The following is a 26,244-nucleotide window of genomic DNA, read 5'->3' on the forward strand; positions in this document are numbered from 1 at the left end:
GAGGAATTACTCTGTTCTGCTTGGCCTTGGTGAGGCTTCAACTGGAGTATTGTGTCCTATTATGGGTACCACATTTCAGGAAGGATGTAGACCAAGTGGGGAGAGGAGAGAAACAAAAATGATGAAAAGTTTAGGAAACCTGGCCTGGGAAGAAGAGGTCAAAAAATCTGTTTATGTTTAGTCTAAAGAAAAGAAAATTGAAGAGGGAACATAAGTCTTCAAATACGTAGCATGCTTTCATAAAGAGAAGGTGGCTCAGTTCTCCCTGTCCACTGAAGGCAGGCCAAGAAGTAATGGGTGTAATCAGCAAAGTAGATTCAGATCTTAGAAAAATCTTTCTAAATATAAGGATGGTAACATTGTGGTTAAGGAAAAGTGGGTTGGACAAATGTCTGTCAGGGATGATCTATGTTTACTTGGTCCTGCCTCAGCTCAGAAATATGGATTTGATGACTTGTCAAGGAATTTTATGAACAACAATCCATCAGTATCATGACATTGCTGATATGCATGGGGTTGTATCCTGACCATCTTGACTAGTAGTGATTGGATGGACCTATCCTTCGTGACCTTACTAAATTATTTTTTTGTACTTACTTATAATTCTGGTGTTAACTACGTCCCCTGGCAAGGAATTCCACAGGTTCCAGCGCTATATTTTTCTGATTTGAGAGAGTTATCTATTGCTATTTTTCGACTAAAATATCTTTTCAGTCTTATTCACCAGCATGTTAGCCTCAGGGTACCATGTGTTCAGTAGAAGATGCCACTCATCATAGCTGTCAGTTCCAGTCCTAGCTAATTTTGTCTCAGTTTTGGTTTTAGTTCAGTTTATTATTGAAATGTGTTGACATCACAAGTCCAGAATCAAGAAAGGCTGCTATAGAAAATGCTGCACATGTAAAATAAATTAGTTCCAACTTTTACTTCCATGTCACCTTGATGCCATTGCTAAATCCTGCTGAATTTGCTCTGTATATTGCCAAAATGTCTGTACCCCTTTGCTCCATATTCATCTTTGCCCTCAACCACTGCTATGTATTTCCACTATCATCTTCTTAGCTCAACCTTCAGACATTCCAAAGTTGTCCTGTATGGATAATATGACTCATCTGCCACATTAAACATGTCCAGAGTCTCTTAGCATCCTTTCACTGACTACTTCTTGCATTCTTTATGAGAACTAGCTCCTGCCTATCTTTTGCTTTCTGTCATCCTCTTAGTCTTGTTTGGATTCAGCTTCCAACAGCTTACTTTCTCCAGTGCTCTAGTCTCAGCTAGATGTTGGCTGAGGTGCTGAGTTGTACTGCCCATGTCTGACAAGATGACGATAGTCATTTAGCATTATCTGCATACTGAAAATACCACACCCTTTAATAACACTCCGGTGAACAAGGGAAGGGACACAATGACATGCCTGCTGTCCACACTCGCTTTTTTTCTTACTGATGAAATGTTGATCTGAATTTTGAAGTAACCCTTGTGATGGCTTCTTTAAATTAGACTTACTTATTAGAAACATTTTCAGAATAGGAAGAAAAACTGGCATAGGCTGTAGTGCTGTGCTGAAGTAAACCCAAGGAAGTTAATAAGCAGCAGGTTTAAAACAAACAAAAGGATGTGCTTCTTCACACAACACACAGTCAGCTTGTAACATTCATTGCCAGGAGACGTTGTGAAGGCCAAAATTATATTAGGGTTCAAAAAAGGATGTAATAAAATCATGGAGGACAGGTCCATCAATCACTGTTAGTCAAGGTGGTCAGGACACAGCCTCATGCTCTGGGTGTCTCTAAACCTCTGACTGCCAGAAGTTAGGACTGGGTCAGAGGTGATGGCTCACTTGATAACTGACCTGTTCTATTCATTTCCTCTGAACCATTTGGCAGTGAGCATTGTCAGAAGATGGGATACTGGGCTAGAAGGTCCATTGGTCTGAGCCACTGTAGCCATTCTTCATTTCTTAAACTCCTGGTCTATTCGTGATGCAGCCTATTCCTTGTGCAGGGATTATGGTTAAATCTGGATCATCAGTTACAGCAAATTTTGTTGCCATTAAGTCAGACATATACATGTGGTTCCCTCAGACGTGTACCTGTGGTTCCCAGTGATTTCAGTGGGAGGTTAAATACACTCATTAGAGGACTCAAATTAGCATATACATCCACATTGGTTGTAATGAATAGAAGATTTCAGTTTTAATCTGGTCAGTCTATTCCAGTAGACCTACCCATTATATATTCTTTGGGGGTTTCGTGCTCTAAGGCGAGAGGTACAGAAAGATAGTACATGTATTATACTTTGTTCTCTACAAAATTTCTGTTCACATTATATATACTGACATACATTTGAGCTGTGTAGAATCTGAGTCTTGAAAATATTTCAGTTACACTAGAAGTTTGCTTTATTTCTGATTTTCAAACACTTAAAAACATGTAAAGCTGGAAGAGACCTCAACAAGTCATCAAATCCAGCTCCCTGTGCCAGTAAACCTAGATAATCCTTGATTGGTGTTTGTTCAACCTGTTCTGTAAAACCTCCAAAGGCCACGATTTCACAACCTCCCTTGGAAACCTATCCCAAAGCTGAACTGTCCTCATACATATTTGACCTCCTTGGTCTGGCACCCTCGGGACCCGACCAGTTCCAGATGAGGGATTTTGCTGGACCAGGGATGGTCATTTCTAGCCCTCTGGCCGCCAGTGCCCTCCAGCCCTGGCCCGACCAATGATCTCCCAGCTGCCCTGCTGCCTCGTCAGCCAATGCTGCCATATCAGGCAGCCCCTCTTCTGCTTGCCGGGCTCCCACTACCATGCTAGGCAGCTCAGCTCCTTGTGCGCACATCAAGCTCCTGCTCCAGCGTTGGGCAGCCCCACTGCTTCTTTGTGCTGGGTTCCCACTGCTGCGTGTGGGGCTTCCACAGCCCTGCCAGGAAGTTTCGCTGCCGGGGCTTCTCACTTCCCTGCCAGCCTGGGTTCCTGGGCACTGGCCCTCCAGTGGGACTATCTGGTCCTGGAACATCTGTGGTCATGTCGGAGGATCATGGTTAAGAGAGTTTTAACCTGTAGTTAGAAAGTTTTTCCTAATGTCCAAACTAAATCTCCCTTGTTGCATATTCAGCATTATAAACAGATTCTCACAAGCAAACAGCTAGTGTGCACAGTCTCTTTTTTTTTTTTAAAGTATGTTTTAAAGAAGTTACCTTAAGTAGAAATACCCAGGGAAGGAACAATCAGTCTCACATACACAGAATGGGAAGCGACTGTCTAGGAAGGAGTATGGCAGAAAGGGATCTAAGGGTCATAGTAGACCACAAGCTAAATTTGAGTTAACAGTGTGATGCTGTTGCAAAAGAGTGTTGTGAGCAAGACATCATTCTTCTGCTCTACTCTGCGCTGATTAGGCCTCAACTGGAGAAGGTCCAGAGAAGAGCAACAAGAATGATTAAAGGTCTAAAAAGGAAGACTGAAAGAATTGGGCTTGTTTAGTTTGGAAAGGAGAAGATTGAGGGTGGACATGATAGCTGTTTTCAAGTATCTAAAAGGGTGTCACAAGAAGGAGGGAGAAAAATTGTTCTCCTTAGCCTCTGAAGATAGAAGCAGCAGCAATGGGCTTAAACTGCAGCAAGGGAGGTTTAGGTTGGACATTAGGAAAAAGTTTCTAACTGACAGGGTGGTTAAACATTGGAATAAGTTGCCTAGAGATGTTGTGGAATCTCCATCTCTGGAGATATTTAAGAGCAGGTTAGAGAGACATCTATCAGGGGTGGTACTGGGTCCTGCTGTGAGGGCAGGGGACTGGACTTAATGACCTCTCAAGGTCCCTTCCAGTTCTCGTGTTCTATGATTCTATGATTTTATGAAAAGCAAATGTTTGACTGACTGCAAAATATTCCAAGGCATCACCAGGCACTCCAGAATTATTTTGTACAGGTTATACAGTCAAGAAGAAACCTTTTTTTTGGCTTCTTTTGTTTATTCAAAAAGAAATTGAAGAACACTGGGAAATTCCTTACAGCACAGTTGGAAAGACATGGGATTTTCCAGTCTTATACTGTTGCATTTGAATAGACACAGGTGTTAGAAAAAAATGCTTTCAGTTGATAGCCAAGGCTCAGCCTTAAAAATTTCCTGGTGAGTCTAGTGATTCTGATACTTCTAAAATATCCTTCTGGCTAAAATTCTCAACAAGCCTGATAAAGGACACGACAGTTCAAGTAATTGTATTACCTCAAAACATTCCAGATCCATGTCCTTGATTCAGTATTGCTTTCTTATCAATGTAGTGAGATATAATAATTGAGAGAAGGACCTGCCATTACACATGCATGGTGGAATTCTTTCCTCAATCCAGTTTAAAACATGGCTTAAGGTAGATGGGCGTATGGTGCCTACCACACTATGCAGTACAAATATTAAATATCCTTGGAGCCATTCAAGAGGGCTACTCCATGTTATGATGGGGCCTCTTTGTTTATGGTTTAGCTATATGGATAATGAACAAATAGAAGACCTCTGACAGGTTTCTTGTAGGCATTACATAAAAAGTCTTTCCTCTATCTCAGAAAGTGCACATGGGTTGGGAGGCAGGTGAGCTAAAAGAATTTTAAAGACTGTTTGAAGCTGAAAATAAGTTGGAAGCGTAGACTCTTCTGCCAACAGCATTCACAAGAATGTCTTTGGTGCTCCTTTGAAATAATTGTGTTAACACACGAAGCAAGCAGTGACATAAATTCAGGCAGAAAAAACTTTAAAGAAAGAACTTTAAAGACATTATTTTGTATTAAGTCAAACTGCAAATGTTCATTTCACAGCTTTTTTATTAGAACCAACTGCAGAGACAATGGCAAGAATGAGTACTTTGCAAGGGAAAGGTGGATGAGGTAATACCTTCTATTGGTCATTCTTCTGTTGCTTTTGAGTCCCACAGAGCTCTTCTTCAGGTATTATCTCACCCACCTTGTCTCTCTAATGTCCTGGACTTATGTGGTTACAATTATATTGGATACTTTGCAGGAAACAGGAACATCAGTGATTTGTCATCAGCGTTTCCAGCCAGTAGTGCCACCTGTTAAGCAGATCAGGGTTACCATAGATCTCATATTAGCGATGTGAACAACTAGTCTACATGCTGGTCAACTAGTCACTTCTTCCACCCACCTTGCTGCCTCTATCAGAAAGAAGCAGCAAGTGGGGAGAATTGGGGGTGAACTTCAAAGCAGCAGCTCTGCGTGGAGCCCGGAGCCAGACTGCTTGAGTCCTCTGCTGGCCCCGTGCTCCCCACAGTGCTTTTGCCCCCTGCCTGTTGCTGCATTTCAAAGGCAGAGGCGCCCTTATCGACTAATCTAATAGTTGATGCAAATTGCATCGACTATTCAATTAGCCAATTAATCAGAATGTTACATCCCTAAACCCATACATTCCATGTTTCAGCATGACAATATTTCATTTTGTTTATATTTTATGGAGCAGTCCTATTGTGTCGTTTGGGTCAGGGATGATATGAACCTACCATTAAATAAGAATTTTTAATGGGATATGGGATGCTGTCTCTTCTCTGTGTTCTGTAACATCCCATGCAGGTTTACAGCACTACATGCATGTTTTATAGCAATAATTCTACAAAGAATATGTCACTTTACACTAGAAAAATTCTCTTTTGTTTGCATGTCTGTGCCATTCTAGGACGTGTTGGGCAAGCAGTAGCACTACGTGCAAAAGCCTTTGGCTTTAGTGTTATTTTTTATGACCCGTACCTCTCAGATGGCATTGAACGTGCTCTTGGACTGCAGCGGGTGAGCACTTTACAGGACCTGCTATTTCACAGTGACTGTGTAACCCTGCACTGCAACTTGAATGAACACAATCATCATCTTATTAATGACTTTACCATTAAACAGGTAAGTATCCAATATACCCTTTAGGATAGTTTTGGTTTTATAATTACAAACTTCCTGTAAACTGCAGAGTTTTCCCATGTTAAACATGCACATTTAGATCTTACTAATTTTCTCTTCATCTGCTGTTTCACTGTTAGGCAGGTTTATATTTGGTTAAGAAATAGATGATATCTCATACAGTGGATTTTTTTCATTTTACTTGTTTATTATCTCTTTTGTGGAAATAGTGTGTTATGCTAAACACTGTTCAGATGTGTGATGCTTGATTCATTCATTGACGCTTATTTAAAAGCACTTCTGTTGTATCTTCAGAAAGGTACATACATCCTTTTATTGGTAATAAAAGTTGCACTTTGCTTTTATACTTAAGTTACAGTTTGAGTTTGTATCCCTAACGTAAGGCTCATGACTAACTGGCGACCCCTTGTGTTCATTGCTAATGGTTGCAAGCACTTTTCCATAATAATTGCTTATGCTGTAGTACATGTAGGAGGTTATTTGGGGAAAATAATAAATATATGGATTTGGTCTTGAGATGAAAAATTCTAAAATGATTAAATACTTAAACCTTATCCATATGTAGAACTGCAGCACTTGTTCCATTCTGGAGAAATTTAGAAGGTAAACATTTTGGTTTTTGCATTCAATATTTATTGCTGCCTCAAAATCTTAGTGTATATATAATATATATTAAAAGGTATAGCTTTTTTGAAATGTACAAGTGTGGCAATTATATAATTAAAAATAGTAACTTGAACTCTGCAATAATGTACATCCATTTTGCATTGATGTTCTTTATACATTCATTGTGTGAGTTTATTTGATAACAGAGAAAAGTTCTATGAAATTTTTCTCTACTAAATTAAAATGATGATTGGTTGGCTTTTGAGAAATACCAAGTACTTGCTGTTCTCATGGACTTCCTTGGGACTACACTATGAGTTAAGGATGTTCAAGATCTCATAGGATCATGTCCTAATGTTAATGAGATAGTAAATTCAGTTTAAAACCTGGGAAATTCAGTGTTGAGGAATCTAAGAAAGCTGTCCTCATGTCCACATTTTAACCTTTTGTTCTGTTCAGCATAGATTCTTATTTCACTCAAGTACATTGTAATTATTCTTTCATTACATTATCATATGGCACTGCATAATAAGGCCCTAATATGTTAAGATGCTGTGTGTGGGCAAACCCTGAATAACTTGGAACTCCACTGAAATCACTTGGACTTCACATGGGCTCAACATTGCTCCTGCATCACAGTGAATTGTGAGACTGGGTCCAACATATGATTTTTGTAAATAGGACTTCTTAGTGTTGAGATGTAGAAAGAAGATTACTTTGAAGACCTACATGGTGTGCTATGTTCAGAAACAAAATACATAAACATAAATTTAAGCTGAACAATATCTAAAATTAGAAAACAAATGATAGACTATATGATTTAAAGGACATTTTGTCTAATATATTGATATTGTACTTATTAATCTATACTGAAAATAGAAATTTTAATAAAACAGATGTGTTACCTAAAATACAATGGAAGTTTGCATAAATTGTGACTATGGTAAATAATCTGTTTTAACACCTGTGATAGTGTAAATAATACAAGTTTTACTAAAACTGAAATATTTGTAATAATAAAGTACACTTTATATAATATTGATATTAATATAACTGTTATTCATATAGCAAATTCACATGAACTTCAGTCCCTATTGTATTTTAAACAATACTTTTTTCAGCAGCTAGATAAGTGAGGTAATACCTTTTTTTCTGTTGGTGATAGAGATAAGCTGCACTGGAGGTCCATCACACTCCCTCCCTCCTAAGAGCTCTTAGGTCTGAATAACAGCTTTGTGTGAGCTCAGAAGGTTGCCTTTTCTCTCCAACAGAAATTAGTCCAGTAAAAGATGCTACCTTACCCATTTCAGATTTCTTAATATCCTGGTACTAACACAGCTACAATAACACTACATATGTTTTTCATACATTTTTGTTATGTTTTCACTAACATTTGATGACTGTTTAGAATAATGCCATTAGTATAATAATTTGGAGACACTATTAATATTTACATAGTTACAGTACTACTGCCTGGTTTTATTGTGACAATATATAAATTCATTACTTTTTTTATGAAAAAGGGTTAACCCGTCCATGTCTTCTAATGGTTTATATGATAATGGTATATTCCATAATTATCAAGTGGACTTAATTTTATATATATATACATTTTCAAATTAATCATAATTTTTATACCAACATATGTCTTCAATGATAAAATATGCCACATTATCCAGTGTTATATGTTGATGGAATGAAAAAATCTCGTTTATATAAATGTGAAGGGAAAGGTCTCGACTTAAATTGTGTTAATGGATCTTTTAAACTGAATATCCTTGAAACCTCTTTGAAAAGTTTAGGAAAGACTCTCTCATTGTCCAAATTGTTTGGTGGATTGCCCAGCCAGCATCTTTGGCCTTCCATCTCCTGTGTAGCTGAAGTAGACAAAATCTTTGTTGTACCGAGTCCAATGCTCTTTTCCTGAAGGAGACATCCTCTTTAACTCTTCATCACATTACAAATTTGCAAAGGAGATATTGCAATTAAATAAAATATATCTACTATAATTACAGTTACATGTAGGTGAATTGTAATAGCAGAAAAGAGTCATTCCTGATCTGCAACGACCCTTGTAGTTTACTGTGACTCATGTAGCTCACTCTCTCTAGAATACAATTAAATATCCACATTATGTTTGCTTTTGGTTTATCTTGCAGCTGTATAAATAGCACAGCAGATGAAAAGTTAAGGAAGATTTTTGTGGACGGAAAAGGGATTTGAGCAGTGCCCACTATGATTAACATTTCCAAGCTCTTTAGGGGATATATCAATTTTCTACATGATACTTAAGTCCATATGACTCCTGTCACTTATATGAGTGCTGAAGTGGGCAGTGTACATGTATGCTTCTCCAAAATCCATTGATGACCCCCTGTGTCACTAAAGGTTTGCAGATGGGAGAGGTCAGACCGCTGATAGAGTAGTAAGTGGGTTGTCCAGTATAGTGCATTGGGATATTAGCAGGTTTGAGTAAATCTTAGTTGTTTTGTTTCCAGCCATACTACCAAAAGACTTGGAGAAGATTCCTTTCCTTATCCCCTACTCTGAAATGCATCAGTTTGGCATTTCACGCCAGGCATTCGTTCCAAAAGAACAATTGATGTTCCTGTAAAAATCCTTTGCTCATTTAGAATAATTTTTTAAAGTTTATTCACTAGTCAAAATAATCTTTTTGTTGTTGTTTTTTGTTGTAATGCGGTGAGATCAAGATGGGGAGTTGGGCACCCATCTTTATTTACAACCTCTATCCTGCAAACACTTCTGCAGGCACTCTGATGCATGGGAATGTTTGCAGAGTTGGGGCCTCCTTATGGGATACATGCTGTGAATGCTTAAATACTGGTGTGGATTGATGTGAAACCCTGCAGTCTTATTCCCACCATTATGCTAGGCTATCATCTTTCTAATTTAAATCTCCACTTTGTCTTCATGTTGCAATTACATTATGGCGTGAAGTCTTCTAGCTGAGACTGAGTCTGGGGGACTCAGATTAATGCTAATCTGAGCAACACAGTGCACAGTTTCTTTCCAAAACTTACATCATTTCCAGCCAATACCATTCCAATGCCATTCACTTGAATAAAACAGGAATTTCCTGGGCCTCGATTTGAAAAGTCTCATGTGGTGGGGGAAGTGAATTTAAGTAATAGCAATAAATAAAGAATAAATCTTTTACATCTTAAGTAAAGAAAAAAGTCTTGGGAGATACAAAATCATTGAGTTTTCTAAAAGATCCATTTAGCCTTTCACTTGTGTAAAAGATTAAAAACCACAAAATGTGATTGTGTTTTGCTATGTGCAGTAGCTTCCATCTTGTGCAATTTCACAAGATAATTTAAAAAAAATTTAACAATCTGTCAGCTTCATATGCATGTTTACATCTTCTGATTGTGTATCATTGGTTCTGTTATGAGACACCCTACTTACAAGAAACAAAAAGTTATAAATGCTGTGAAATATTATTTTACATTTGAAGCATCAAATTTTGTGGTACTTTCCAATGGAAAGAGAAGACAACTGGTGACAGGTTAATCCAGTTGAATCACCTTTGTTGTAATGGATGCTTCCTTTGAGTAAATAATAATGCCACAACGATTTTATTTCATTTATTTTTATTTCATCATCCTTGTTTTTAACTTTCCCTAGATGAGACAAGGGGCTTTCCTGGTCAACACAGCTCGAGGTGGGTTAGTAGACGAAAAAGCACTTGCACAGGCCCTGAAGGAAGGAAGGATACGAGGGGCAGCCTTAGATGTACATGAGTCAGAACCATTCAGGTGCTTTTCCTTTTTTTTTCTTTTTTAGTTCTATTTTGTTCACTTTCTTATTTTTAAGTCTTAGTGCATGATGCATCCAACCACAATGAAGCGTTCCCTCCACTTAGTTGCTGAATCCTCCTTAGTAAAGCAGTATGCATCTGTGCTCTGGATTAATGCAAATGCAGGGAGAGCTTTTGTACACAGTCAGGAGGGAGCAGAGAAAAAAAGATTAAATATAAGCTTTTAACAAATATAATAGGAGTAATCCAGTAGTGAAATGCACTGCCTTGCACCAAGCACCCTCACATTCAAATGTTGGGCATGGCCTTCTGCCTCTCAGCCTGGAAAAGAACACCCTCATATCCTGTCACTGATAGGAAGAAGCCGTGCCCAGCTGTCCCTGCCAGGGAAGTACAAGTACTCTTCAGTAAGATGAGGAGGGCGGGGGGAGAAATGTCTGAGATTTTGGGGGAAAAAACTTTATGAAGGTGTATGAGTATGACCCTGACACCTCATCACATAGATTGTGTAGATTCTCTCTGAGAAGCAGGCAAGTCTATAGAATTAGGAGAGGTGACCAGAATTCAGACTTTTATTTTTATTTTTTTGCTGCCACTAGCAGAGTTGGTGGCACTATATTTAATTCACTGAATACCGCTAACAAGTCCACAGTTGCAGCCACAAACGTACCACTTTCTCCACTTAGAAGCTTTGGTGGAACGATTAAAACACAGAAGATACGATTTCTGGCTTTCCTCGAGTCCTGAGCCTGACCCTGACTCCCATTTTGAGAGTGGTTTGCTATGGATTAAACCTAAGGAACTGTCCATTGTCCAGTTACTAGATGCTGGTGGGAAGAGCCTACATTTCTTCTGAAGTGGTTTACATTACTACAATCCTCATCACTCTTGGAGAAGGAACAGATTTAGGACTTGAGGCTAGGTTATAGAGACATCTGATTAGTGATTTTCCTCTCATCAGATGACTGAGACATCATCTGAGAACACCCTCTTAAAAATAGTGATAAAGGGTCCTTCCCCTTAGAGTTTTTGCATCAGATGACACACACAAAAACTCACAAATCCTTATTCTGGCCCTGCATTTGTTTACTTCTAAGTGTAACCATTACAACAGAGCAATGCTGTGAGAAAAACCACAGTCTAATATCCATGGGGCAAAATTCTCCTTTCCAGTATCCCTGCTCCTGCCATCAGATCTGCACAAGCAAACCCTTACACCCACAGAAAGCCCCACTGGCTACAGTAGATTCAAGTTCAAGATCAGAGTCATAGTTTCCGGGGGCTTCCTGAGGACAGCATTTAGTTCATAGAAATTAACTATTGTAATGCATATACTGTATTGGAGAACATTTTGGCAGTTATTCTAATTTTTTTTAAAATACTAGAGATGAAGTCTATCACTTTAAGAATTGCTGCCAACTCTGAGAGAGAACTTCTGTCTAAAAATACTTCCTCTCCTCTTGCTGCAAATAACAATTAAAGATTATAATAGCTGAAAAAGATTGGTGGGGGATAGTGTCACTATTTTTCAGTTTTAGTTTGTACGTTTGAAAACATTTTGTGTCTAGTTGGTTTCATTGCTTCCTCTGGATAGTCATTCAGTCCATCTCTCCTGTTAGGTGGGTTTTTCACACTGCAAGAGGAGAAAGAAACTAATTAAAAACAGGAAAATGTGAAATAGGAAAAATTGTCAGGGAAATACAGACAAGTGTGTTACCTGGAACTAATTTTAGCTCTTTTTTTTTAAATTGATTAGATTTCAAGTTGACAGTATCTCTAAAAAATACAGCTTTGTTGGCTGGGGTGTAAAGATAATGATAAATTTGCCACAATGGACCCAAATGGAGTCATTTCTTGAACAGATACTGGGGTTGAGCATTTTTGCTATCAGAGTATGAGTGACAGTGATTAGAAATAGGTGCATTGGGTAGAACCTAGTGCTGGTCTCTTCTTTATTCCACCCATTGAGTCCAAGGAGAATAATTGTTACTTATTCACATAGCTAGAAATATCTCAAATTAACTGTTACATTAAAAACAAACCCACCAAAAAAATGGTTACAGTTCAGCCTGTAGTTGTAGATGTTAATTCTAAAGATGTGCAAAAATCCCCACACTCCCCATCCCTACAAGGTTTTTGTTTGTTTGTTTGTTTGTTTTTTGTTTTGTTTTCATTTGATCTTGTTTTAAATTTTCATTTAGCTTTAGTCAGGGTCCATTGAAGGATGCACCAAACCTGATCTGTACCCCACATGCAGCCTGGTACAGTGAACAAGCTTCAATTGAGATGCGGGAGGAAGCAGCACGAGAGATCCGTAGAGCTATTACAGGTACTATCTTTCATACTGTACTTGTTCCTTCACTAAACGTTTTGTTGATTTAACAAGTATATTGATTCTTTTCTTGGCTGGAGAATTAGAAGTAAGGATGGGCCAAACTGGGTTTTCTTTATCTCTTGAGGCAGGTATCCACCAACTCTGCATCCGCTGCTACTAATTGTTTTGGTACACAGCAGTCATAAACAGAAGTCAGTAGACCAGAAATAATTATTTTGGGGGGCTGTTAAATGCTTTAAAATTTACCTTGATTAATTTTTTTGAGTTTATTTGTTTTGAGTTAATCACTTGGCTTAACTGCCATTAATTGACAGACCTAATGATTTATCACATACCCCTGTGACCAAAATCACTCCCTTTGTTTCTTGAAGGAGGGGTCTGCTGATATTTTCCATGGTTCTTGCTTCAGGTGGGAAGCCACTCTTTTATGGTCTTTCTTAGGTATCCTCCAACACTCACTGTCATTGGTGTGGGTTTATTTTTTGTTGTTTTTTCTTTTGACTCCTCTGTACCATCCAATGTTTATCCATGTTTGTATTAAATACGTCTTCTATTTCAGCATCTGAAGGGGTAATTCTGAAAGATTAAAAAAAAAATCACTTCAGTTCTGAGTTCCTAGTAAGTCCAGTATCATAGCAAACTAGGGATGGAAGTCGGCAGCCTCTCATGGGACCAAAAGCTGCAGGTGGCGGGGAGAAGCGGGGGGGAAAGGAGGGCAGGCTGTTGGCTCTCCTACCCGCTCCTGTGGGTGTTAACAGTTAACCAGTTAAACTTAACAGGATTTTACAGCCTATAGCAAACCGTGCACGTGTTAACTGTTTATATAAGAAAAATCAGTCAAGACTTCAGCATGAAATCCTAATAAAATAAGGAGAAGCTTCAACAACTTGATTTTGATTTGAATCCCATAAAGTAAAGTAAAAAGTGGCATGCTGTGTGCTGGAAAATATTTCAATAATCGCTACTGTCAGCTTTTTAGTCTTCGGCCATTTTTTATCTCTGTGCAGTACAGATGGAGTGCTCTGCAGATGTTAAGACCCATCTATTTCACTTACAGAGTGGTAGAGTGTCAACCCAGTGCTGTGCAATTCAGGAAACTCTCCTGGCAGGAATTCTAGCACTATAAATTAATGGAGATTGAATTTTTTTTGCATAAAATTTCATTCTTGATCTTCAGAATAACACGTGCAGATCACCTTCCATTTCTAGGATGACCAGTCAGTAAGACAGCATTGGTCATGTGAGTCATTCTTAGGCCTGGAGTATAGGATAAACAGTTGGCTACACAGAAGAAGACAAGGTCATGTATTAAAAGTTCTGCAATAGCCCCCACACAAGTGTGCACAGGAAAGGCTCTGACACAATAAGAATTACTTATTTTCTTTGGAGCCAGCGTGGTTGTGATATCAAAGTTAGAAAGCTTTAATTTGTATTGAAGCTGTTGTCACTTCAACAACCTTTTGCACATGTCTTGTATTAAGATTAAAGTGAAGCCAACATTAGGGTGTTGAGAACACATTGAATTTGAGTAGAACAAGTACAGAAGAGGTGTGGGGAGGGAGAAAGGGGGGTGGGAATGAAGTAGATGAAAACCAAGGGAGGAACAACAGAAGGGAGAGAATTGGAAAAAGACATGTAATAAATGAATGCATGTCTTAGTAATATGCATGCTATCAGATGATACACACATTCAGATTTGTGTTAAAAATAAATAAAAATGCCAGTGATGTTGTGCTGCAAAAAGAAATAGAAAAGCAATAAGCAAGGGAAAGAAGAGAACCCTAAAGCATACAAAACATGAATGTAGATCAATTCTGGAAAAAAAGGGGGTGTGACACAAAAAAATAATAGTCACGAATTGAAAGAAGATTGCAAAATACATTAAACTAAATAAAACAAAAGTGCAAAATAATGGCTAGCAAAGGAGATTGGTGGGATGTCCAAATGGTGGCAAGGCAAATATATTGATTGAAAAAATCCATATATGAAATTAATTGAATCTTTTTGCTCAGATTTCCCAAAGAGCAGGATGCATGCAGGATAGGGGCCAAAAAAAGATGCAGAATCCACATCAGATTAGGGATTTAAGTGACTAGTTGAGTAGTGTCTCAACAAGTCACTTACTAGTCACTTGCTGACAGAGGCAGCAAGAGGGGGAGCAAGAGCCGGTGCTGAGGGAGCTGTCTTAAAAGCTGGTTCCCCCTAGCACAGTCTCCTTGGGAGCCAGGGGAGGCAGAAGTGCAGCAGTGGAGACTAGGCACGAGCCAGGAATCAGCTGTACAGCTTTTAATACATTTAAAAGGCAGGGCAACAGCAGGGTTAGCTCCTGGGGAAATTTCATCGATTAGTTGATTAAACACAATTTAACATCCCTACTCCAGATCTCATTAAATTCAAAGGAAAGATACCATTTAATTCAGTGGGAGCAGATTAGTATCATATTTTACAGGGGAGAGAGTTAGCAGTACAGTAAGGAGCCGAGATTATCCCAAAAACTGGCGTTCAAGAATCTGATACAGCACCAATTGAAATCATTTGGGAATCTCTCCCATTTTCTATGGTTAATGTTGCCATAAGCTGGAAGAACTAAAGTATAATTGTAACTTGATGAATGCATGAAATCCAAGCAAATGTACTGAAGGAAGTGGGTAGAGAAAGCAGTAGTCAGATGTATTTAACTTTTCCTTTAGAAACATTGGAAATGACAAGAGATGGAAAATGTGCTATGTATATTTAAGGAGGAATTTGAGCACAAAAGAGATAAATAAAAGGCTGTGATGAAATTCTGGTTCCAGTCAAGTTCAGAGCAAAGCTCCCATTGGCTGCAAGGGAGGGATGATTTAATCACAGCTTTTCAGAGGTGCTTGTTTGCTATTATTGGGGAAGGATGCAGGAAGAAGAGGTCAAACACCGCAAGAAGACAACTGCAGTATTGAATGCCAGAGTATGGATAAAGGTTTTTGCAATTTGTCAAGGATTGACTTTAGAGATGATGCAGGTAAAACAATGACAGGATTTAGCAAGCAATTGGATGTGAGAGAGAGAGGATAAAATGACACAGAGATTTATAACCTATGTCATTTATACTGCATAGTATACTTATATGATTTAGTAAACATGATATATATGTTTTATTTTGTGTTGTATTTTCTACCCACTCACTAGGTCGTATTCCAGACAGCCTGAAAAACTGTGTTAACAAAGATCATTTGACTGCAGCTACACACTGGGCCAGCATGGATCCAGGAGTTGTCCATCCAGAGCTTAATGGTGCTGCATACAGGTAAAGATACTTCCGTAGAAAAAGTTTGGAACAGCATAGTTTATATGTGCAAGTGAAGCAGTCCTGACTGAACTGATTGCAGCTAGTGGACGTTCATGTTCATTTTACTGAAGATAATAATATGCAGGGCTCGACAAATAATACAATCTACTCGCCCGTGGCAAGTAGATTGCAGCCTGGAAGAGCTGGGTTCGGGCAATCTGCGCATGTGCAGATTGCCGGACAGCGTGGCTGGCGAGGGGGCTTGCCGTGGTTCGGCGAGCCCTGATAATATGGCTGTAAGCCACAGCAGGATTACTTTAATAAGCTATTGGCACACATCTTAGTTGCTTTCAGCCCCCAAGATGTGTACAGAAAGTTCACAAATGCATTTTGTATTGCTATTCTAAAATGAATATGCAAAAAGCGTTGTCTTGATTGCACATTTCATTTATTATTAAAATATTCATTGTAAAGCATTTTTGGACTCCTCAATATAGCTCCCAGTTTTAAGAAAAAGTTCATAGTACATTGATGAACTAGGCCGAAGTTTCTAAATACCCTTTCACTACTATTTGGAATATATTGATTTTTTGCTTATCTTATGTCTTGTGTATGTTCCTGGAACTGTTTGACTGGATTTTTTTTCCTATTTCTTAACCTGCTAATGCCTTAACAATGGCTATTCATGGCTCATGCCATTTACTTTTATAAAGAGTAGATGCCCAATCTTGCAGCTCCTAGTTCAGATTTTTTACTATCAGTTGGGCTAAAAGTGGTTTACAAGGCCACAAAACTGCTGCTGAAAAACATTGTCTTGAGGGATGGAGCTGTTCAAAACAGTCATTCTTTTCCTCCTGTCCTTCACTTTTTCCCTCATTTTCCCCAGCATCCTTTCCTCTTAGCATTTTCCCTCACTCAAAATGAGTTAAGGGATGGGGGGGAGAAGAGGAGGTATGTGTCAGTCAGTAAAGAAGCCCTAGATGTGGCAGTGCACAGGGGGTCCGACGTAAGGTGTGGCTGGGGCTGGTTCCTTTCCCGAGAAGGGTCCGGACATAAAACTTTTTACAGGATCAAAGCTTTAACATGTTTTTAATTGGAGTAATAGGAGCACAAAACAAAATGTCATTTCACAGTTTGTTTCAGTTTAATCAAACAAATTGTATCCAAGAATATTTTAGGAATAGAAAAATAGAGTTGATACATTTTTTTTTCAAAAGCACAGTAAAAAATTAATGTTTTACAACTGCATTTGCCAATTTAATAGGAAAATGTATAGTATTTCCATAAATACAAATAGCTTTTGCATTTAGTTAAGATTTGCTATGCTTACTAGAGAGGCCAATACTACTGAGTGGTCGATGAGAAGAAAGTACTGAAGAATTTCTAAATTTGGACGAAGGTTTCTGAAATAACTTGATAAACTGCATCTGTGCAAACCCTTGTAGAATATTCTTTAACAAATGCCAGTGGGAACAATTTTGTGGTGATATAAAAACATATGAATTTAAAGCTGAGGCCTTATGAAAGAATAAATTTCAATAACAGTACTTGCTAGTATTAATTTCCATTGTGCCTTAAACACAAAAGTTTAATTGATGGTTTGAAACAAGTATTTCCATCTTATCTTCTGTTTCCAGTATGAGACTTTCATTTGACTAGTGGAGCTGTGCAGTCTTTTGCTAGGAGCATGATTTTTCAGATGTGTTAAAAACCATATGGATAAGAATTTGGAGGATCATTATATATGTAAAATGCAAATATCCGTTTTGGTGGACTAAAACTAGCAAGGATATTCAGTTCTGGAAATATCATTATTTGAGTAGTGATAAGGAATAAAATTCCTAAGTGAATCAAATATGTTATGATCACAAGCAATCACGAACTGAACAGAATGTAGATCAAATGTTTTTTTGAAAATGACAGTATCCTGCAGAAAAGAAACCTTTCACTGATTGTGTGCTCAACATGGATAGCCAGTCTGTTAAGGTCAGGCAAGCAGGACTGTAGTTACTCTTTCAGAAATAAAGATTGATTAGGTTCCTGAAAAGTTTGACCAGAAATGGGAAGGAACTGATATGTAATTTTCTGAATTCTTGGATAAAGTAGAGGCATACACTACTTGTGTATTCTGGTATATTCATTATTGGACTATTATTAAATAATACACCTCTGTTTACTGAGACACAAGAGTGCAAGATATAGCCTGATACATAGACCTGATGACATGACTCAGGTAGACACAGAGATAATGCAGTTTGCACAGTGCTGTCTGCCTTCAGACATGTACAAACGAGACTAGCATAGCCATACTTTCGATATTACTGTTATCTATCCTGGAAGAAATTATACAATGAACAGCATATTAATGAGTGATTCACACATGTTGCCTGGAAGAGACCGTCATTACTTGGGTTGTAAAACTCTTTGGGAGAGAGATATTCTCTTGTCATGTTTGTACAACACTTATCAGAATGGGGCTGAGGCTTATAGGTGCTACTACAATGTAAATAATAATAAAGTGGATTAAACTGAAAATGAATGAACAGCTGTCTGTTAATCCAAGCTCAGAAGAATATAGATTTTTTTTTTTTTTAAAGTGCGGGGAGGGTGTGGCGCGGGGAACGAAGCAGATTTACAAAGGAGAAATCAGCTACATCTTGGTTCTCCTTGGGCAATTAGATTAGTTTGATACAGTTACGTGGCTCATTTTTTGACTTATTGATAGAGCCCTGCAAATCCACAGATACCCACTTTAAATCCACAGGTTTCTGCAGCTCATTGTTGTGGATGCGGATATGGATACAAATTTTGCACCTAGAACCCTACAGATTTGCAGATATCTGCTTTGTATCCATGAATAGCCGCATCCTCAGATATGGATGTGGGTGTCCATGGCACATTTTTGTGGCTACAGAATTTTGTATTTGTGCAGAGTTCTACTTATTGATGTCGGAGGTGAAGTGTTGGGAGAGAGGGACTGCAAGGCACTGTGTAGAATGCATCTGCTGGTTCAAGTATCAGAGGGAATGAAACAGTGAAGCAAAGAGGTCTGGCAATGCCAGATGCATATATAAAAAGACCCCTGAATGTACCTGGCCTTTAAAAGTAAGATTGATTAAAAAGTTGAAATAACATTGATGTAGTGGTATCAGTGAAAATCAAGCATCAAGAGGTAGAATTTATCAACAAATCATGGTAAAATAAACGGGGAGGTACAAGTGCAGTATTAGTGAGTCAAGATGTGGCATCAGAATTTTTGGTTGATAAAACACACAGTTTATATTCAGGATAAAAAGGGTAACTGTCTGAGTCTTGGACATTAGATTAAAAGGACACTCTTTTTCTGCTAAAAAAGGGATTGAAGGTCAGAATGTGAATCACAACAAAGTTCATTACTAGTATTAATTAAGATTACAGTGCAAACATTAGTGGTGGTATCATCTCGTAGGCAATGCATTATTTTTTTCATAGTTTGAAACTGATCCAGTTCATCATAAAGCTGTGATTTTTAGATTCCTGAGTCCCATGGTTTAAATGGGGGAGGCTGTCTGGAAGGAAATTCTCTATGAAGAGAATGCAGCTTTGGAATTCACTCTTTCCCTGTTGGAGTCCAAATTTATGGACCATGTGGGCATGTTGTCAAGCAGTGCTATTTCCATGGGTATTTGAGGACTGGACAGATTGTGAGAGATTGATGGTTGGAAGCTGAAAAATTTATGTTGCAAGGGTTGCTGAGTTGTGTTCTTTTAATTTGAGAATTATTATCCTTTTGTGACATATTTTAATTGTTGTACAAAACACAGTTGAAAAACCCGTTTCAAAATTAACTGTGAATAAATAAAACAGCGCCCAATTTAAAGTACTGTATTCATTGGCATTGAAGCAAATTTGATTAATAAGATTCAAATTGAAGAACTGAAAATAGGAACTAATTTCATTTGCAATTGCCAATTAATTCTGGGGAAAAACCTCTCTGGAGGGGCAGAATTACACAGGAAGATTTATATATGAGCACTTGCAGAATTCCACAGGAGATAACTCTGTAGAGAATGGATGTGGAATGAGGAATTAAATTCATTTGCCTCCAAATCAACAGATGTGCCAACATTAGGAGCAGCATTATCGTCCATGGGAGCTGGCATCAGTGTGACAAGGCCAATAGGTAACTTCCTGGCCTGCAGTGACCTCCTCAAAAGCCATGCAGAGCTCTTGTTTAATGGTGTTTGTGAGAGGGATCCTCCATGAGATTCAAGTGGTGAAGTAGAAAAGCTGCTTCCATTCTGCTCCCCTGCCTCTGAATTTGCTGGCCATTGGAGCCAATTTCCATCCTGATAGTCTCTGCATGTGAAGGAGTCTTTTCAGAAAACAACAAGGCATCCTGTGGCACCTTACGGACTAACACATTTACTAAGTCATGAGCTTTTCTGGGTAACACCCACTTCATTAGATGAATTGGAGTGGAGTTTACAGAGGCATGGGTAAATATAAGGACTTTGTATCCCCAAAAGATAAATGGTCACAAATGAGACATAAACCTGTAGGGGAGCACTTTAATCTCTCTGGACATTCAGTAATGGATTTAAAAGTAGCCATCCTTCCACAAAAGCATTTCAAAACCCGACTACAAAGGGAGACAGCTGAATTGGAATTCATTTGCAAATTCAGTACAATCAATTTAGGATTGAATAATTATCTTAACTGGTTTGCATATTACAAAGGTAATTTCCCTTCTCTTTATATCTATATTTCCATATTCGCTGGTATGAATTTGCCGCTTCCACCCTGACTTGATTAGCATCATTTACACATGTATCATGCCGCTGTAAACTCCACTCCAGTTCATCTGATGAAATGGGTTTTACCCATGAAAACATATGCCCTAATAAATATGTTAGTCTCTAAGGTGCCACCAGACTCCTTTTGGTTTTTGCAGATACAGACTTAACATGGCTACCCCTCTGAGTCTTTTGGGAAAGTAACATGGAAGCGTTTGATTTCCGAAAAGCTGGCTGACACCTGAGGCATGGTGCGCTGCCCAAAGGTATTTGGTTTGGAAATCTGTCATGACTGGGAAGTCATCTGCAGAATTCTCAGTGATACTTTAAAAACGTTCAATGGGCTCTGGTTGTAATTCCTGCCATGGAAGTCTAGTTGAATAATAGGGTAGCAGGTTACACTACTACAGTAAATAGCAGTCTAAGCCTATGTGCTAGAGACCTGAGTGGCACAGTGGTCCCCACGCAGCTTCAATGTTATGAGATCTCGTGTGAAGCCACCCTATGCCAATGGAAGAGAGTTCTCCTGTTGACATAATTGAACCAACTTCTGCAAGTGGTGATAGCTGTGTCATTAAGAGAAACTCACCTGCTAACACACTACTATGCACGTTACCATTTATGCCAGCGAAACTTGTGTCATTTGGGGATGTTTTTGCAGACCCCTGGGTGACAGAACTTTTGCCGACATGAGTGGAAGTGTAGATTATGGCCTAAAGCTTTTAAAATAAACACTCATTAGCGCTAATGGGTGAACAAAACACCTGTTGAAGACGACAAAAGAAAAATGTACATTTTTATGAATAGAGTGGGGAGACAGATCCAGGTTAAAATAAATGGCTGATATCAGATAACCCCTAAAAGTGAATTTCAGGCATTTGGCTGAAGATTACTTTTTTTTGTAGGGGGAGGGGGGCAATATCACAAAAGAAGATAGGCCGTTGTTTAAATGTCAGCAGCACAGAACACTGGTGTTAATTAGCACTCTCAGAATCTACAGACCACGAGCTTTAGATTTTCCATTTTCTGTGGCTTAGTAATTTCAAAGCCACTGTAAAATCAAAATGAAAATGTTATGCTCTTCGAAACCCTTACAATATTTAGACCTTGATGCTTGCCCAAAATGAGTGACAAAAGCAAAGAATTGTTCACGGTTCTTTATTTGTGACCCCTCCTCCCCCCAGCACTCCCACCCTTATTTTTTCCGCACAAGCAAGTTTGAAGTTCAAAAAACAACTCCAGTGTTTAGGGTCTGCTTTTGCAGTTCTTACCCTTATGAATAGTTCTATTGGCTTAAATGAGACTACTCACGGCTTGAAGTATTCTACTGTGTTTTATAGCAGTCCTAGCTGTCTAAGCTCAGACGTTTATTTTTTTTTTTTCAGATTCACAGGATCTTGAAACCAACTCATCTGATTTCAGAACTTTTCAAAATAATCCTTTGGTGTGCTGCATTCCCAGAGTAGAAATTCAGAAAAAGCCAGGAGGGAAGGAAAATAGGGAACTAATGGTCCAATACCGCACCCAGTGAAGTCACTTACTAAGTTCGACTTCTGGGCACCCGATTTTACAAATTCAAAGTTCCGTGTCCTCACTATGGGGAAGAATTGAATGTCGTCTGAGGCAAGCTTTCTTAATGTGGACATGCTGCCTTGGACTCAGAGTCCCAGGAAGCGCTCTGGGGATCTCTGGGAGGCCTCCCAGTGGCCAGTTAGTTCAAATTAGCAGCACTAGAACATCCACACTAATGTTATTTCAGAATTACAAGTTCAGAATTAGCATTATTTCTAGTGCAAGCAGGACTACAGAGTTTGAATTCCGCTGCCCCTTATTTCGGAATAACAAACTTGGTAGTGTGGACACATTGCTCACAAATTTGACCTTGTGGGGCTAATTTCAGACTAAGGTCCTAGTGCAGACCAGGACCCAGTGACTGTGGAGGGCCATAATGAATCTTTCAGTTAAGATTTTTGCTATGTACGTTGTCATTCATGCTGTCAGATGAACCAACAAACTAGGATTTGAAGGAATTGGCAAATTCGCATTTCTAATCTGGTTAAACATTGATTGCCTTGAGAACACATGGATGTGCTGTGGTCGTTTTGAGCCTTACGTATGCGAAACAAAAATGTTTGCTGTTCTCTTTGAAGATGCCAGGTGGGCTTTCCTATTAGCCATTTCTGAGTTTTAATTGTTCTCATTTTTCTCTATTAGCAGGTATCCCCCAGGTGTTGTAAGCGTGGCTCCAGCTGGCATACCCACAGCAGTAGAAGGAATAGTTCCCAACCCCATGTCTTTATCACACGGCCTCCCTACTGTGGCCCATCCTCCACATGCTCCATCCCCCGGCCAAACTGTCAAACCAGAAGCTGATAGAGACCACCCAAGTGACCAATTGTAGCCTAAAAAAACAGCATTCCCAACATTGGAGATTTCAACTTCAGAGAGTGTGTGGAAAAAATCTGGATTTTTGAATAAAGGCAAAACCATGAACTTACAGGAGGAGACAATAATTGTTTTAGAAACTGGTCCAATATACAGTATAAAAGGAAAAGGTGGGAGACGAAAAGAAGATTTGGAAACTTTTTTTCCTCCGTATAAATTGTAGTTTGTCCCTGTCCAGTGGACTGATCACTGTTTCTGTGTACTATGGGTTCTTTGTTAAGCAAGAGAAGTTAGTAGTTAATTATATCATGAATGTACTTGTCTGTGTACAGTTTTTAGAACATTAAAAAGGTTTGTTTTGCTTAGCTGTCAACAAGGAAAAAACACATAAGGGAGGCATTCAACAAACCAGTTTAAAATCCTTTTTTTTATATGTTAAAACATGCCCAAAAATGAGGCAGTTGGCAGACTTCTCAGGACAATGAATTTTTCCCATTTTTCTTTCTACGCCACACAGTGCATTGTTTTTTCTACCTGCTTGTCTTATTTTTTAGAATGATTTAGTAAACAAAGAAAAAACAGTTTCTCCTTATTTTGGCATGAATTCCCTTATTTCAAAATGAAGACAACATTGCAAAGAGATTTTGAAGGGAAAAAAAGGTTTTGTATAAACAAGCATTGTGCTTTTTGTCACCAGTTAAAGTATATATTATTGGTGGTTTGCAAAAAAGGCACTAGACTACTGAAAAAGTAGCAGCATTTCATTGCCTACATTGATTCCTTCCTGGTAATGTGGTAGGCTAGCAATATTTTTGGTTAAAATCATGTTTGTGACTGTAACCATTTGTATGAATTATTTTAAAGAAATAAAAATCCCAGACAAATACCAGATGTGTAAAAAATTTTTATTTCTAGTAACTGTTTATTCAACTTTTATTAGGTTTCTTAGATGTAATTTTTAAAAGGACGCTGTCAAGTATTTCATTTCTAGCTTTACTTTGCTTTCCGTTGTTTGTAATACCCTCTTGGAAGCTTGAAAAATAAAAAATTATTTCCATACCATTTTTCCCCTTTCCATTTCATAAATGTTGATCTTTTTCCTGTGTTTCCAATGAAGTTTGAAATTAAGATATAGCTTTTGATTTACTTCCTTATTTTGTGCACCAGCATCATCAGCTACAGTATGGTAACAATATTTATTATGCTGTTGAAAGGGCAAAGGGGGCACAACAGTAACAGATTAATAAACTTCTTTTGTGGAAGTTCTCCATAATCACTGTGTGGTGTTTGGTTTATTTTGTTCTATGATCCTGGAAAGATGTTGGATGACACAATTATATTGAATACCCTGGCGATATTTCCTTCTGCTTTAAGGTATACTGGATTTTGAGCGGAGCCATTTGGCATTTATTTTGATACAATTTTCAGGTGTCCTCTTCGCTTGTATGTTTCTGTTTTTAGCTCCTGCAGGAAGCAAACCCAGAATGATGGGAATCTTAAAAGCAATCTTTCTAATCCACATCAGTTTTATTTGTGGAGCCTTATTTTCTACAAACATCTAAGAGCATAAGAATGATTACTGTGGGTGAGAACAGAGGTCCACCTTGCCCCGTGTACTGTGTTCTGACAGTGTCCAGGTGCCCCAGAAGAAATGAACAGAACAAGTAATCAAGTGTCCATCCCCTATCATCCATTTCTAACTTTTGGCAAACTGTGGCTAGGGACACCATCCCTGCCCAGCCTGGCTAATAGCCATCAACAGATCTATTCTCCATGAATTTTTCTATAGGCTGAACCTCTCTTAACCGGGATTCTCTGGTCCAGCAACATCCATGGTCCAGCGTGGATGTTGTAGGACCAAAGAGTCCCAGTGGAGGGTCATCAGTAAGGATCCCTGTGGGGCCAGAAGGGCAGAGGGTAATGGGCTGCCCGCAGGGAGCTGATAGTGGGGCAGCCCACCATGGGGCTGCCCAGCGGGGTTGGGAGCCCCAGTATGTGGCTGCCTGGAGTCCCAGTGCTTGGTTGCCCAGAGGGCAGCGAGGCCAACAGGAGGTGGGGAGCAGGCTGGGTCAGGGGGACTGGTGGCAGGGGTCCAAAAATGACCCTCCCCTGGTCTGGCAAAATCCCTCATCTGGGACCAGTCAGGTCCAGAGGGTTCTGAACTAGGGAGGTCAAACCTGTAGTTCTTTTATGAACCCATTTTTCCCTTCATGACATCCTCTGGCAAGGAGATCCACAGATTGATTCTGTCTCATGTGAAAAAAATACTTTGTTTTAATCCTGCTGCCTATTAATTTAATTTGGTGAGCCCTAGTTCTTGTGTTATGAGAAGGAATAAATAATACTTTATTTGCTGCTCCACACCAGTCATGATTTTGTATGCCTCTGTCATATTCCCCCATAGTTGTCTATTTTCCAAGCTAAAATGTCCCAATCCTCTTAATCTCTCCTCATATGGCAGTCATTTTATACTCCTAATTCACATTATTCAAGATGCGGAATACCATGAATTCATATAGAAGAAATGATATTTTTATTTGATTATCCCTTTCTTAATGATTCCCAACTTTCTGTTCACACTTCTGAGTGCTGCAGCACATTGAGTGGATGTTTTCCAAGAACTATCCACAACGCTGATGAGAGAAAATTAAAAGGCTGAAAGTGAAATCCTGGTCCCCTTGAAGTGAGCTGAAGTTTTGCTTTTGAATTCAGTTGGGCCAGGATTTGACTTGGATTGTTTACATTTCTATTCTCTCACAAGAAAGCACAGAGGTAATACTGCGATGTGAGTAGGATTTTGGTTTTAGAATCCAATACCTCATGTTCAGGTATAATCTTTGTCAATCTCCAAGTGTTGCTTGACCATTCAGGAAAATTAAGTAAATATGTAACCTTTGGGGGCAGTAAATCGCAGACAGGCCCATTCAGGGCGATGACCTTGGAATGTCAAGATTTACTCTTATCTCCCTCCTCCATGGGTCATGTGTTTTGATGTAGTTTAGACCAGGAATGTTATTTTTCAGTAAATCGGTAAACAGACTAACAATAAGGAAATAAAGGCAGCAATATAAAAGGAAAGAGTTTATGTAGAGCACACAGTTAATTCCCAACTGAGAAAAATTAAGCCCCAGATTTACAAATATTTATATGCTTGAGAACAAGTATATATGTTGTCCTTTG

At 38.7% G+C, this 26,244-nt stretch overlaps 1 protein-coding gene across 13 annotated transcripts in view; it reads left to right on the plus strand.

The window, feature by feature from the left end:
- CTBP1 (C-terminal binding protein 1) overlaps nt 1-24,337 on the plus strand; it is a 378,668-nt gene extending 354,331 nt beyond the window's left edge. For 11 of the 13 annotated variants that reach the window (XM_075930921.1, XM_075930924.1, XM_075930922.1 and 8 more), the window contains 5 exons: nt 5,685-5,899; nt 10,172-10,302; nt 12,506-12,633; nt 15,805-15,922; nt 22,894-24,337. In XM_075930921.1, the coding sequence (XP_075787036.1) occupies nt 5,685-5,899; nt 10,172-10,302; nt 12,506-12,633; nt 15,805-15,922; nt 22,894-23,080 (779 nt within the window). In that variant the 3' untranslated portion in view covers nt 23,081-24,337. Of the gene's footprint in view, nt 1-5,684; nt 5,900-10,171; nt 10,303-12,505; nt 12,634-15,804; nt 15,923-20,837; nt 20,946-22,893 lie in introns of all 13 variants that reach the window. The other 2 variants (XR_012904426.1, XM_075930923.1) reach the window with 2 other exon arrangements.
- The last annotated feature ends 1,907 nt before the right edge of the window (nt 24,338-26,244 follow it).

Source organism: Pelodiscus sinensis, chromosome 5 (genome assembly GCF_049634645.1).
Source record: "Pelodiscus sinensis isolate JC-2024 chromosome 5, ASM4963464v1, whole genome shotgun sequence".
NCBI classification, from domain to species: Eukaryota; Metazoa; Chordata; order Testudines; family Trionychidae; genus Pelodiscus; species Pelodiscus sinensis.